The sequence below is a fragment of the Carcharhinus amblyrhynchos genome, chromosome 19 (assembly GCF_965287045.1).
Source record: "Carcharhinus amblyrhynchos chromosome 19, sCarAmb.v2.hapA, whole genome shotgun sequence".
Lineage (NCBI taxonomy): Eukaryota > Metazoa > Chordata > Chondrichthyes > Carcharhiniformes > Carcharhinidae > Carcharhinus > Carcharhinus amblyrhynchos.
This window is the reverse complement of record NC_137342.1, coordinates 33,225,988-33,241,202: the sequence shown is the minus strand read 5'-3', so window position 1 is coordinate 33,241,202 and position 15,215 is coordinate 33,225,988. Positions and strand designations below refer to the sequence as shown.

The 15,215-nt window shown below is 42.7% G+C and overlaps 1 protein-coding gene across 2 annotated transcripts in view; it reads right to left on the bottom strand.

The window, feature by feature from the left end:
- LOC145355441 (golgin subfamily B member 1-like) overlaps nt 1–15,215 on the bottom strand; it is a 70,540-nt gene that overhangs the window by 48,940 nt on the left and 6,385 nt on the right. For both annotated transcript variants that reach the window (XM_080207552.1, XM_080207551.1), the window contains exons 2-8: nt 8,880–8,988; nt 8,282–8,434; nt 6,828–6,983; nt 4,823–4,999; nt 3,712–3,834; nt 2,134–2,247; nt 37–322 (exon numbers count right to left, since the gene is read on the bottom strand). In XM_080207552.1, the coding sequence (XP_080063678.1) occupies nt 37–322; nt 2,134–2,247; nt 3,712–3,834; nt 4,823–4,999; nt 6,828–6,983; nt 8,282–8,434; nt 8,880–8,981 (1,111 nt within the window). In that variant the 5' untranslated portion in view covers nt 8,982–8,988. The remainder of the gene's footprint in view (nt 1–36; nt 323–2,133; nt 2,248–3,711; nt 3,835–4,822; nt 5,000–6,827; nt 6,984–8,281; nt 8,435–8,879; nt 8,989–15,215) is intronic.

Here is a 15,215-nt window from a genome sequence, read left to right as displayed (position 1 = left end):
TGTAGCTATTGCTCTCTAAGAATTAGGCTTTCTCACCTTGCAACTCCTTTATTTCATCAGTCAGTGTTTTGCACAGTCTCTCTCGGTCCTCCATCAGACTCTGCAACTGCTGGTTTTGTGTTGTCAGGTCAGTACAGGATGATTGCACATCCTGCAGTGCCTGCTGCATCTGTGTGACAGCACAATTCTTCTCAGCTAACTCTGTTTCGTATTTCTCAGTCACCTCGCTCAGCCGTGTCTCAGCTGAGAGTCTCTCTGCTTCGAGTGCAGTGTGTAAAATGGCAATGTTGGCCTCCGCCTCTTGCAACTTCTCCCCGAGGATCTGAAGAATAAAAGCAGGTAAAAAATTGAATGATTACTAAAATCTTCTGCAAGCACTATATGAACTGTGCAATGTAAACCCAAAGTCCATTTAGTTTACTATCATTATGGCAGGCATACAATGCAATAGAAAGAATTGTTGACTAATCACAGCAATCAATCCCTGACAATTAGTCTACAACAGACCCTGACATGAGGAAAATGCCAGTGGTGGAGAGCTTTGGGAACTATTGGTCCAAAGTTATCTGCTCTTCCTGAGTTTGTTCCATTTACCTCACATTATGTCTCATATACTGTATTCAGTTTTTTTTGAAAGCTAATTAGGCTAACAGTTTCCCCATAGCCCCCGGGAGCCTGATTCACAGATTCACCTCTCGCTCACTGAAACTGATTGGAAAATGGGAGGATGAAGGCATGAGACAGAGTATGCAAGGTGTCCTTTTTCAGAGTTTAGAAGACCAAGGAGGAACAGTACAGGAAAAGTATTATTTCTGCAAATTTGATCTCCTTTCAAGCACTGTTCATATGCTTTGGTTTTATGGTTTCTGGACAAGAGAAAACAATACATCAGCAACTATTTGCATAAACTCCTATCTTATGGGAGACAGTCACCCTCTGGTACCACATCCCAATAGCTGCTTCTTATGTGAGGCCTGACAGTGGGGATTGGGCATCACAGCTAAGGGCAATCCTGCTCTCCCCTGTGTCTCCACATACACTCTTTCTATCACACATTACTGGTTCATATACAGTGTCGCAACACTAAGGCTCATTGTAGGCTCTTTCTTGGTTAGTGGGGCTGATTTGAATTGATCTGAGAAATACTTTGAACGTAAGAAGTTCTCAAGATTTCCCTTTACCTCATTTGGTTTGGCCAACACTCGTACTCAGTGGGCGTCATAAACGTTTGAAGATTGGGCTCCATGGGGCCCACTGCGCTACATGAGTAAACTTAACAGGTTTAATTGTCCCTACCCATGCAGCTATCATTCTCTGTCCCTTGCTGTTACATGGATATCATAATGTTTCTGTCTGACACCAAAATGTTGTCTGATTTCAAAAAGAAATTAGATGTAGATTTTGGGGCTAAAGGGATCAAGGGATATGGGAGGAAGGGGGGAAATCAGGATATTGAATTTGTTGATCAGCCATGATCAAAATGAATAGTGGAGCAGGCTTGAATGGCCAAATGGCCTACTCCTGCTTCTAGTTTCTATGTTGCTATTACTTTTACTGTTCCTCCCTTGTCTTCTAAGTTCCAAACAAGACACCTTGCATGCTCTGCCTCATGCCTTCATTCTTCTCATTTTCCAATCAGTTTCCTAAATTTACTTATTTCCATATCTCTTGAAAACTATGGAACTCCTTCCCTCTGTCTTCCCTTCTTACTATGATTTACAAGCTTTCAAAAGACAAGTTCCATGACATCTGCATGAAACGAAAATAAAAATCAGGATCAGTAACTGCGACCCTGCATCTGCTGCATTATTGTAAAATCAGGAAACTTGCCATCTGTAACTGATCTGGCCAATATATATGTCTGACTTAGTTCCCTATTAATGGGATGAACACTGAACTGCTCACTTTAGTGTTCTAGCAAGGCATTAAATTGTCAAGACAATTAGAAAATGGGCAATACTGATTTTGCAAAATAATAAGAATTTTTCTTAAATAACACCCCCTTATTTCTCTGCTGCACCTTGCATTGTGGCTTTGTCCAACATAATTTCACTTCAGCTTTTTTAATTAAAACAAGGAAAGCAGCAGCTCTCTACATAAATCCGCAGGATTTGCATAAATGGGCCATGAAACCTGTTTACTCCGATCACTTTCATTCAGTTCCTGCTGTAACATCTCCACCACACGGGTCCGTCCCAGCAATGCCTCCTCCTTCTCTTCCAGTTTTCTCTGTAATGATTTCACTGTCTGCAGATAAAACAAAATACACCTGAGAGGAAACAAGGAAAAAGTTTGCGCTCAAAATCCAAAGCAAAGGCAGTGTGTGCTGGGAACACACACCTTAATCAGAACAGGTATCAAAATAGTGCAGAGAAATATTGTTGTGAACACTCAGCAGGTCAAGCACCCTCTATGCACAAGAAAGGCATGTGAGTATCTTGGCTATAGTCCTCCTTTGTGAAGACTTGAGCATATTACCAAGCAATAGGGTTTGAAGAGGAACATAACAAGGTGGAAAAAGATGCACACAATGCACACATAGATTCACGCACTTGCATCCCTGACATGTCCCAGAAGGCACAGACATACAAGACATCATACACACATGAACAATCTAAGACATTTAAACAGACACACATGCTTCCACACGCCAGCAACAGAGACACATGAAAATCATATTGAAGAGAAAAGAATTTGCTTGAACCTTTCTTTATAACTCAGTCCATCCAAGCCATGATCAACTTAAATGTCTAAATGGACCCATATCCTTTGAAATTGGATGATCCAAACTGCATAGACCTAGCCTCACCACTGATCTGTACAGTCTGTAGAACTTACTCTGATGTTCTCCAATATTTCAAGAACTCAACCTGCCTTATTCATAGTTACATCACACTGACAAGGTGCTTTCAGAGTAAGATGAATGACTGCAAGATCCATATTTGCTCTTTCTGCTTTCTAAATGCAATGGCTGGCATTAAAATCATATCTCAGCCCATCTATATCATTGTCCAGGGTTCTCTGATGACAATTAATCCATCACTTGTGGCTCAGCGGCTGCACACTTGCCTCAGAGCCAGAAGGTTTTCCATTCAAGTTGACTGCAGAGTCTTCAGCAGATACTCTTAGGTGATGTTTCAGTCCACTAAATGATGTAGTCTTTCAGCCCAGATGTTAGACCGAGGCCCTGAGTGCCCTCTCTGTTGGGTATAAAAGATCCCAAGGCACTATTTTTAAGAAGAGCAGGGGAGTTGTTCCCAGTATCCTGGCGAATATTAATTCATCAACCAATATTAGTAAAATAAATCATCTGGTCATTGGTGTTTATAGGAGCTTGCAGTGTGAAATTAATCACCATGTTTCCTACACTCCAACAGTGACTACACCATGTTCCCTAGACTCTAATAGTAACTATACGTAAAAAGCCCTTCATTGGCTGTAAAATAAGGTGAAACATCTTGAGGTTGTGAAAGTGCAATGTAAATGCAAGCTTTTTCTTAACCATCCACACAAATTTGTGTCGCTAGCAAATTTAATCTAATTACAGACACCCCTTTCATAACATTGATAAAGAGTATTGAGAACATTACTGACTATGCTTTCCTGTCACCCAACCAATTCTCAGTCTATTCAGACCATTTTCCATCAGACTTACCCTTCCCCCCCAGAAACCCATGGTAGTTAGTTCATTACTAGTCCAGCAACACTTACTTGCTGCAGTTCTTTGTTTATCTCAGATCCAGATGCCAGCTGCATAAGCTCCTCCTCATGTTTCTGTATGTATTCTTGGAATCGTGTGTCCTTTTCAAGAATGATCTCTTGAACTGACCGGAGCTATTGTTACAAAACATGAATACAGAGTTTGGAATGTAGAAAGATTCAGATACAGATCCTTGCCCTCTGGAATTTGCCTGTTGGTCACCAGAGTTTTCTGTAAAATTGGTTTGGATGGCTCATGTTTGATTTTGTTTCCACACAATATTGCCCAGAATTCTGCAATAATTCACACCAAATTGTCAGCATTGCTTTGAAGGCTCACGAGATGGCTGATAGCTGAAATGCAAAGTACCACACTAGCGCAGCATAGGAAGCTCTTCTGGGACTGTAGCGTGTCTGATACAACAGTGCAAAAGGGAACTTTATCAATCCATGCTGCACCTGCCCTGGGAATGTTTGGTGTGGCAGTGTGGGGGAACTCTACTTTGCATCAATCCATGCTGTACCTGTCCTGGGAGTGTATGATAGAGCAGTGTAGGGAGAGTTTTATTCTGTATCTATCCATGTTCTACCTGCACAGGGAGCATTTGATAGGGCAGTGTAGCGGAAGTTTTACTTTCTATCAATCCATGATGTACCTGCCTTGGGAGTGTTTGGTAGGGCAGTATAGGGGGAGGTTTACTCTATATCTATCCATGCTGTTCCTGCCTGCAAGTGTTTGATGGATAAGGTGTAGAGGGAGCTTCACTCTACCTAACCCCATGCTGTTCTTGTCCTGTGAATGTTTGATGGGTACAGTGCAGAGGGAGCTTCACTCTGTGTTAATCCATGCCATAACTTTCCTGGGAATTTTGGCAGGGCAGTGTGGGGAGCTTTACTCTGTATCAATCCATGCTGTACCTGCTGTGGGAGTGTTTAATGGGGCAGTGTAGAGGGAGCTTCACTCCGTACCAATCCATGCTGTACCTGCCCTGGGAGTGTTTGAAAGGGCAGTGTAATGGGAGTTTTAGTCTGTATCTATCCACGTTGTACCTGCCGTGGGAGTGTTTGATGGGTACAGTGTAGAGGGAGCTTCACCCTTTTCACTGCAAGCTACTTTCTTTACCTGTTGTGCATGTTCAGCCTCTTTCTGCTTCAGGAGTTCATTGGTAGTTTGAAGCTCATCCTTCATGCTATCAACAGCTGCCTGCAGGGTCTGACAGTTCTCCTCCTGTTGCTGAAGTTGACACTTGAGCTTCTCAATCTCTTGTTGTTCAAGTGTGGAGCTCTCTTTCAAACTCACCTGTCAAATTTCAAAGAAAAACAAATACAACACAACTTAATATAAAAGCAAATTACTGCAGATACTGGAATGTGAAACAGAAACTGAAAACCTCAGCAGGTCTGAGAACATGTGGAGAAAGAATAGAGACAACGTTTTCAAGTCTGGATGACTCTGTCTCTAGCATGAATCAACAGAGGCTGCTGCTGCTGTGGACATTTAATGCAATGCAGAAGGACCTTTACTTTGAAAATTGTGCTCAATGTGCCATGGGGCTGATTAACCAAACAGGTTTGAGGGAATTTAACTCTGTATCTCACCCACATTGCAACTGTCCAAAGGGTGTTGGTTGGTTCAGTATTGAAGGCGCTTTTGCTCTGTACCTAACCTTTAAAGTGATGAAACACTCCAAGGGTTTCACAGGGACATTATCAAAAATCAGACATAAAGACACACAAAGAGATAGGAGGGCAGATCATAGAATCCTTACAGTGCAGAAGGTAGCCATTTGGTTCATCGAGCCTACACCAGTAACAATCCCACCCAGGCTCTTAACCCGTAACCCCATACATTACCCTACTAATCCCCCTGACATTAATGGGCAATTTAGCATGGCCAATCAACCTAACCCGCACATCTTTGGACTGTGGGAGGAACCCTGAGGAAACCCACGCAGACACGGGAAGAACATGCAAACTCCACACAGACAATCACCCAAAGCCAGAATTGAACCCGGATCCCTGACACTGTGAGTCAGCAGTGTTAACTGTGCAGCTTAAAAGCTTGCTCAAAGAGACAGGTTTAAAGAATTGTCTTAAAGGAGGAGACAGAAGAAGAAGAGAGAGCAAGAGAGGCAAAGAAGTTTAGGAAATGAATTTCTGAGTTTAGGGATTTCATCAGTTAAAGGCACAATCACCAATGGCGCAGTGATGGAAATCAGAGGTAGACATGAAGAAACACAAAGATTTCAGTGTTGTTAGAGGTCAGAGAGATGGGGAGCAGTGCTGCCTTTTGAAAAGAAAACTAATAGGATATTATCAAAGTTATTCCATCTCATACCTGATAATGGCTCATATAGTGAAGAGAGCTTTAACTAAGCCACACATGGCAGCTTTTTTCAAAGCTTCCCAAGTACCTGTCAAGGGCCAGCGACTAAAGTGATGGTGGATCAGCAAATCCCAGCGGACAGTAAACAGCAGAATCTGAGAGACTTTAATCCTATCAAAACAGGTCAGCTACAAAGATTAAAGAAAAAAACTGCTCATACAAACCTTTACTTGCTTGTTATTTTAGTCACCAGCTTCCACTAACTGAAAACCTGTGGCACGTCCAGCTGTAATCTTCAGTGGTGAACATTATCATCATGATTAACAATGTTAGCATTCAGATGCCTGAGAACTAGGACTCTTTTCAAATGACTCCAGTTTAACCCCATTAGCAACTGCCTATTACTCAGTGGAAGTTTACCTTTGCGCTGGTAGGCTGCACGTATAATGCAATGTGGGCAGTACAACGTAATGTAACAATTCTCACTCGACATTATTTGATCACTGACTTCTGATCCACCTTGCCTTCTCTCCCCTCGTTGTGCTCTACAGTATGCTACAGTCTGTGCTTTGGCCCAATACCTGAGGTTTCTCAATACCATCACCACCCTTAAAAACAGCGATTAGTTGACAATTGTTTAAACCATCACAGCTGAGAGATCCCAAACTGGTGACATTTACTGAGATTCATTACCAGGTGCATTTGTCTGATGCTCACCTGTCTGTTTTAAGCCACAATGGTGGAACACACATCAATATACTCTCATGCACATCCAGACACACAAGCATATCTGTCTCCTTACCTCAACAGTCTGCTCCTCCACCTTTTCTTGCTGTGATGAGGGTTTTTGCAAACTCTGCTTCTGTAGCGCCTCAATCCGGGCATTTAATGAGGCAACCTTTGCTTTTGCCTGCAGTTTTAGTTTTGACAATTTGGCATCAGACAGCTCCTTCTCCTCCTGTGAAACAATCGTACATTCACAGAGAGAATGTCCCTCATTCTTATCAAAGTGACTCCCTTGCTGCTGTAGTCAACAAAACATCATCTGGTGATGGGTCATACATACTGAAATGAAATTGGCAAGGGCAGGATTGGGTTCAGTTCTAAATCACACATATTATGTAAGCAATGGTCTTATTATAAGGAGGATATAGAGGCACTGGAAAAAGAGCAAAAAAAGATTTACAACGATGACAGCAAAACAGAGATTATAACTATTGGAAAGGGTTTGAGCAAGCTATGGTTCTTTTCTCTAAAAAGAAAAGAGACTAAGAGTTAACCTGATAGAGGCTTTTAAAATTTTGCAAGGATTTGATAGGGTAAACATGGAGAAGATGACTCCTCATATGGGGAGACTAAAACAAGGAGGTATGAAAATAAGCTAATCACTAATAAACCCAACAGGGAATTCAGATGAAACTCCATTAAACAGAAAGTAGTAAGAATAAGGGGAAAATGCATGTACAGAATTGAACCTCCCAAGCATTCACTGAATGGGACTGAGTTAGAAGATGGAGACTCATAAGAACATAAGAAATAGGAGCAGGAGTAGGCCATCTAGCCCTTCAAGCCTGCCCCACCATTCAATAAAGTCATGGCTGATCTGTCGTGGCTCAGTTCCACTTTCCCGCCCTCTCCCCATAACCCTTAATCCCCTTGCCTATCAAAAACCTATCAACCCGCGTCTTAGAGAGGGCCTGTAGACAGACAATAGATTTATCACTTTGAGTGACTCCACTTGTGACAAAACAATTTGAAAAATGCATCAAATGGTGGGATGTGTTGGCACAGTACTGGAGGATAGATCTAGGTTACTTTGGAGTTGTACAACACACTTGTATACTGTGTACCATTCTGGTCACCATGCCACTTGGATTATATACAAGCATTGGAAAGGGTGCAAAGAGGGGCAACAAAGTTGATCCCAGGTATGAGGGAGATGAGTTTTCAAAAGGATTAGAAAAAGTCCAGCTCTATTTTCTACAGAGAGAATAGTTTGGGAGGGTCCCAATCAAGGGGTGTAAAATATTATAGAATCAGAACAATGCACCTGTAATTTAAACCGGGACATTAGGAGCAGAGTTGAAAAAATGGAAATGAATGGAACCTAAATTCAAGAAAGATACATAAATTAAGTTATTTTGTCAAATAATGAGAGATGTTTGGTATAATTATCAGGAGGGTACAAGAAGTGAGAGTCAGGAGGGATGGATGATACATCTCCTGAACTAATTTCAGGTATACAACACAACTCACCTTCATTGCAACCTCTTTATTCTGAAGCTGCAAATCTTTCTCACGTATGAGTTCCTTGAGCTGAACAACCAGCTGCTCAGTCTGTGCCAGACGCTCCAGCACATCTTCCGATGCCTCAGCACAGGTCTCCACCTCAGGCTGCTGACTGGCCTCCTACACAACACAACCAAAGCAACAGAGCAGTCCATCAATCATTCTCAAGGTGTAAATCATCAGGGACAATGCACTTGCCTTAACAAACAAAACTGTCAAAAGAATTTCCATAATTATAAACGTTGTTGAGTTTTCATAGTATATTCAGTTGTTGAAGACCAGCAGAAAAGAATCCACATTTCACCCCGGAGCAGAGCATAAATCATTACCTTTTGTCTACCAAAGCAATATTCTACACATGCCAGAAGTCTGAAAGAAGAAGCAAAAAGTGCTGGAAATACCTCAGGAGAGAAAAACACCTTTCATCAGAACTCTGAAGGATATTTCTCCCAACACAGAACTTCAAGCTAGGGCAAAAGGAATCTGGTGACACTGCCACGCACTTGAAACAAGAACTGCACCGGCTTCAACTATTATCACAAAGACCACACTGTACTTTACTCACCTCTCCCTCAGCAGCATTGGTCTCATCTCCAATATCATCCCCTGAGAGATCCTGCAGCACATTGTTGACCCCCTTCGCCAGATCTGACAGACGGCTCAACATGGTGGAGCTGCACATGGGACAAGAAAACAATGTCATACATCTCCTATCTCAAGGGGACAAGTTTAAAAAGGTAGAGGAATAAGGAGGTGGAATCAGAAAGTTGTAGTTGGGGGGGAACACTGAGCTAGATTTGTAAGAGGAAGGGAAGACTGACAAAGATGAAGAGCTCCACAGTTCTTCACTCCTGAGGAAGAACAAAATGGACAGTGAGTCTCATTTTAAACAGAGAAGATACAGCAAGCTTCCAATGGCAGTGAGTTATGATCTGGAATGTAACGTCATAAAGGGTGGTTGAAGCACCCTTCAAAATCAAACAATGTCAAAACAGAATTGGATATATACTTGAAGAGAAAAAAATTGTAGGGCTATGAAGAAAGGGCGTGGTGGTGAGACTAATTGGATAGCTCCTTCAGAGTGCCAGCACAGGCACAGTGGGTTCAGTGGCCTCTCAGCGTCATGTAATTCCATTTGCAAACTGGGCAGAACGAGGCATTTATTGTGTAGGGAAAGCTAGAGAACACTTAAGTGGCATAGTAATTCAGCATTGGTAAAACAGGGAAAAGGTTACAGCAGATATAATGAAGGGGAGAAGTCAATAGCCAACAACCGCTGAAGTGGTTCCTGGAGAATAATGGAGCTTGGCTGACATTGCTGAGGTGAGAAATTGAAACATGACCTTGCAAACAGAAGTTACTTGTTTCCAACCACAGGGATACAGCTATTGCTAAATTATACAACAACTTTAATGTAATAAAACATCCAATGATGCTTCACAGGAACATTATAAAACACCAAGCCACATAAGGTCAGCACAGTGGGTAGCACAACTGCCTCATAGCACCAGGGACCCGGTTCAATTCCAACCTTGGGTGACTGTCTGTATGGAGTTTGCACATTTACCCCGTGTCCGTATGGGTTTCCTCCCATAGTCCAGAGATGTGCAGGTCAGATGGACTGACTATGGTAAGCTGCCCCTTAGTATCCAAAGATGGGTAGGTTAGACAGGTTAGCCATGAAAAATGCGTGGGTTTACGGGGTTAGGGCAGAGGGAAGGCCAGGATGGGATCCTCTTTAGGAGGGTCAGTGCAGAGTGGGTGGGCCAAATGGCCTCTTTCTGCACTGTATGGATTCTAATGATAAGGATGCATTAGATCAGATGACCAAGCAGGGATAGATTTAAGGAATGTCTTAAAGGAGGAATGCGAGGTAGAGGCGGAGAGATGTAGGAAAGGAATTCTAGAGCTTGGGACTAAGGTAAGTGAAAGATCAGTCACCAATGATGGAGTGATTAAAGTGGGGGGCAGGTCAGAATCAGAGGAGCGTAGGTATCACAACAGGATAAAATTAGATCCTCTTTCACAACAAAATATTCCTTCAAACAAAGATTAATGAAAATCTAGAACTCTCTGCCAAAGTGCTCCAGATCCTGGGGTTCAATTTAAAATGTCAGGATTGAGGTCAATTGGCTTTTATTAGACAAATATATCAAGGATGTGCAAGGACATTAATGAATTGAAAGCCAGTTCTGCTATGATTTAACTGAATGCTAGAACAGGCTCGAACAGTTGAATAGCCTGCTCCTATTCCTGTGCAGTTTAAGGTATGTTCTTAACATTACATGTTTGACAACGAATTAGTAAAACAAACAGATTCCAGGGTACATGAGCTAATAGTCTGTAAAATGAAGTTCATATGTAGAGATCAAACTGCTGAATATAGCATTATGCAATATATTGCTGAAATAAGACATTTTGTCAAAGCTTTTCATCTTACACTCATCAGGACATTCACAAGAACACCAACGTCAGGGGAAATAACTTTATACTATATGAAAGAGGGAGTTGATTGGCTGGACTCTAGTAGAGGCATTGACATGGAGAATGCACCAGTTGAAGATGACTGACAGTTTGATATTTAAACCAGGCAGCTTGACTCTGATTGGTCAAAGCATTGACTTGCATTCAACTCTGAAATCACTTCTAAAAGAAGATGGTTCTGGTGATTGGAGGTCAATCACCTCTGTTCCAAGACATTATTGCAGGAGTTCCTTAGGACAGTGCCCAGCCATCTTCAGCGGCTCAATCAATGACCTTCCTTCCACCATAAAGTCCGAAGTGGAGACATTCGCAGGTGACTGCACTATGCTAGGTATCATCTGCAACTCCTCAGATACTGAAGCTGAAGCAGTCCATGTCCAAATGCAGAAAGACCTGGACTATATCCAGGCTTGGGCTGAGAAGTGGCCAGTAACATTCATACTGCACAACTGCCAGGCAATGCCCTTCTCCAACAAGAGAGAATCAAACCATCACTCCTTGACATTCAACAGCATTACCATTGCTGAATTCCCCACCATCAACATCTTAGGGGTTATCATTATCCAGAAACCAAACTGGACTAGCTATATAAATTCTTAGTATGTCATAGTATGGTTGAATTTTTGATGTGGATGAGAAAGTAGGGACCCGAACCTGTGTCCTCTGTTTGAACAGAGTATGATAGGATGAGAACGGAATTGGCGAATGTAGATTGGGGGTGCAGATTGGTTGGTAGGATGGCTGAGGAACAGTGGAGGATTTTTAAGGAGATCTTTTTCGGTACTCAGCAGAAATATATTCCAATAGTGAAGAAGGAATGTAGAAGGGATAACCAGCCATGGTTATCTAAGAAAATAAAGGAGAGTATTAAATTAAAAGCTGATGCATTCAGAATGGCTAAAAGTAGTGGGCGATTAGAAGATTGGGGAAAGAATGACTAAGAAGGTGATAAAGAAAGGAAAGATGGACTATGAAGCTAAATGTAAAAAAGGACAGTAAAAGTTTTTACAAATATATAAAGAGGAGGAGGCTGGCTAGAGTGAATGTTGGACCCTTAGAGGATGAGAGGGGGGATTTAGTGGTGGGAGATGAGGAAATGGCTGAGGCTTTAAATAAGTTTTTTGCCTCGGTTTTCACGGAGGAGGACACGAATAGTTTGCCGGATCTTAAAGGCAGAAGGATGGTAGGAGTTGAGGGCCTGAATGTGATTACTGTCACTAGAGAGGTAGTGCTTGATAGACTAATGGGACTGAAGGTGGACAAGTTCCCAGGACCAGATGGAATGCATCCCAGGGTTCTGAAAGAAATGGCAGAGGTGATAGTGGATGCCTTAGTAATTATTTACCAAAATTTGCTGGATTCCGGGGAAGTGCCGGAAGATTGGAAAACGGCTAATGTTACGCTGCTGTTTTAAAAAAAGTAGCAGACAAAAGGCAGGGAATTATAGGCCGGTTAGTTTAACGTCTGTTGTTGGAAAAATGCTTGAATCCATCATCAAAGAAGAAATAGCAAGGCACCTAGAAAAGAATGGTTTGATAGAGCAGACGCAGCATGGATTCATTAAGGGGAAGTCGTGTTTGACGAATTTATTGGATTTCTAGGAGGATGTGACTAGTGCAGTAGACAGAAGGGAACCGGTGGATGTGGTGTTTTTAGATTTCCAAAAGGCGTTTGATAAGGCGCCTCAAAAAAGGTTGCTACAGAAGGTTAGTGTGCATGGAGTTGGGGGTAAGATGTTAGCATGGATAGAGGATTGGCTGTCTAATAGGAAGCAGAGAGCTGGTATCAATGGGTTCTGATTGGCGGTTGGTGACTAGTGGAGTGCTGCAGGGATCGGTGCTGGGGCCTCAGCTATTTACCACTTATATAGATGATCTGGAAGAGGGGGCTGAGTGTAGGGTGACGAAATTTGCTGACGACACGAAGATGAGTGGAAAAGCAAATTGTGTGGAGGGTGTGGAAAGTCTGCAGAGGGATCTGGATAGGCTAAGCGAGTGGGCGAGGACCTGGCAGATGGAGTATAATGTTGGCAAGTGTGAGGTTATCCACTTCGGCAGAAATAATAGTAGGAGGGATTATTATTTAAAAGGCGAAAAGCTGCAGCATGCTACGGTGCAGAGGGACCTGGGGGTCCTTGTGGATGAGTCGCAAAAACCCAGTCTGCAGGTGCAGCAGGTGATCAAGAAGGCGAATGGAATGTTGGCCTTTATCGCGAGGGGGATAGAATATAAAAGCAGGGAGGTCTTGCTGCAACTGTACAGGGCACTGGTGAGGCTGCAGCTGGAGTACTGTGTGCAGTTTTGGTCACCACACTTGTGGAAGGATATATTGGCCTTGGATGGAGTGCAGAGGAGGTTCACTAGGCTGATACCGGAGTTGAGGGGGTTGGACTATGAAGAGAGACAAAATAAACTGGGTCTGTACTCATTGGAGTTTAGAACAATGAGGGGCAATCTTATAGAGACGTATAAGATAATGAAGAGGATGGATAGGGTAGAGGTAGAGAGATTCTTCCCGCTTAGAAAGGATAGCAGAACTGGAGGGCACAGCCTCAAGATAAGGGGGGGGAGCAGTTTAGATCGGAGTTGAGGAGGAACTTCTTCACTCAAAGGGTGATGAATCTCTGGAATTCTCTGCCCGTTGAAGTGGCGGAGGCTACCTCGCTAAATATATTTAAGTCACGGGTAGATAGGTTTTTGATAGACAAGGGAATTAAGGGTTATGGGGAGAGAGCGGGAAAGTGGAACTGATCCACTTCAGATCAGCCATGATCTTATTGAATGGCGGGGCAGGCTCGAAGGGCTAGATGGCCTACTCCTGCTCCTATTTCTTATGTTCTTATACTGTGGCTACCAGAGCAGCTCAAAGGCTAGGAATTCTGCATCGAGTAGCTCACTTCTTGACTCCCCAAAGTCTGTCCACTACCCACAAGGCGCAAGTTGAGTGTGATGGAATATTTGCCGCTTGCCTGCATGAGTGCAGTTCTAACAACTCAAGAAGCTTGACACCATCTAGGACAAATCAGCCCACTTGATTGCCACCCCTTCCACTAACATTCAATCCCTCCAGCAGCAACCAACAGTGGTAATTGTGTGTACCATCTACAAAGTACACTGCAGGAACTCACCATGGTTTCTTAGGCAGCACCTTCCAAACCTATGACCACTACCATCTAGGACAAGAGCCACAGATACCTGGGAACACAACTATGTGGAGGCTCCCCCCTGCAAAAAACTCACCATCCTGACTTAGAAATATATCACCATTCCTTCACTGTCACTGGGTCAAAATTCTGGAAGCCCCTAACAGCACTGTGGATGTATCTACACCTCAGGGATTGCAATGGTTCCAGAAGGCAGCCCACAACCACTTTCTCAAGGGCAACTAGGAATGGGCAATAAAGTGGGCATTGCTAGCTAGAACACCATTTATGTGAATATAAAGTGCAACCCTTAAATTGTGTTCCACCTCCAGTGCTCTACTGAACCTCACATGTAAACAATAGGTTATCAGTTTGGATTGCTTACTCACATTAACTGCTGGATGTTTACTTTGTGATTGTGCTTTCCTGAGGTGCAGAGAGTCACTACAGCCCATTTGAGAGTCAATGATCTAGGACTGGGAAACCCTAAGTGACTGCAAAGGGAGTGTGGGAAATAGGTTTCAAGGTGGAACTTGAAGGATAGTAATGTTTGGTTTACTCCTCCAGCTGTGTATTAAAAGAATAGATAAGATTAGGGATCGCAACCCCTGGGTTGAAGGCTTACATTCCAGAGTAAGATTCCATTTCAAGGGGCATTGGCAGAGGATCAGAAGAAATGATGGGGAAAGTGGGGTGGGTGGGCAACAAATGAGAAATATAAGGGACCATTCAGCTCATTGAATGGCGGAACAAGCTCAGTTTGCTCAATGTCGACCTGTGCACAAACATCTTTATCTGCCCTACAATAGTGAACAGGAAAACAAGCTAATGAAGTGACAAAATAAATGGTGGTGATGAACAGTCAGCTAAAGCAGAAGGGAAGGGATCATGGAAAATAAAAACAATCAGAAGTAGCAGATAGAGAAAGACGAGGTAAGTTTTAAAATGATCAAATAGCCATGCTGCAGAAGGAATAGAAGAGTCAAATCAAAGCAATCAGCTAAAGCAAAGAGAAAGAGGTTAAGGACTGACAATATGATGAAAGTTTTTCAGAACAAAAACAGATAAAGCTAAAATAAGTCAGCAGGTCAAGCAGCATCTGTGAAGGGAAAATAAATGTTTTGAGTTTGTATATCTTCTGCAAAGATTTTTCTTTGCACTGAAGGTTGTGGGGCTGTGGGACGCATTACTGGAATTAATGATTCCATGTCAATGTTTAAAAATAGCTTAGATGAATGAGTGAAAGAGTTTCCATTCCAGAATGGAAAGTTTAGT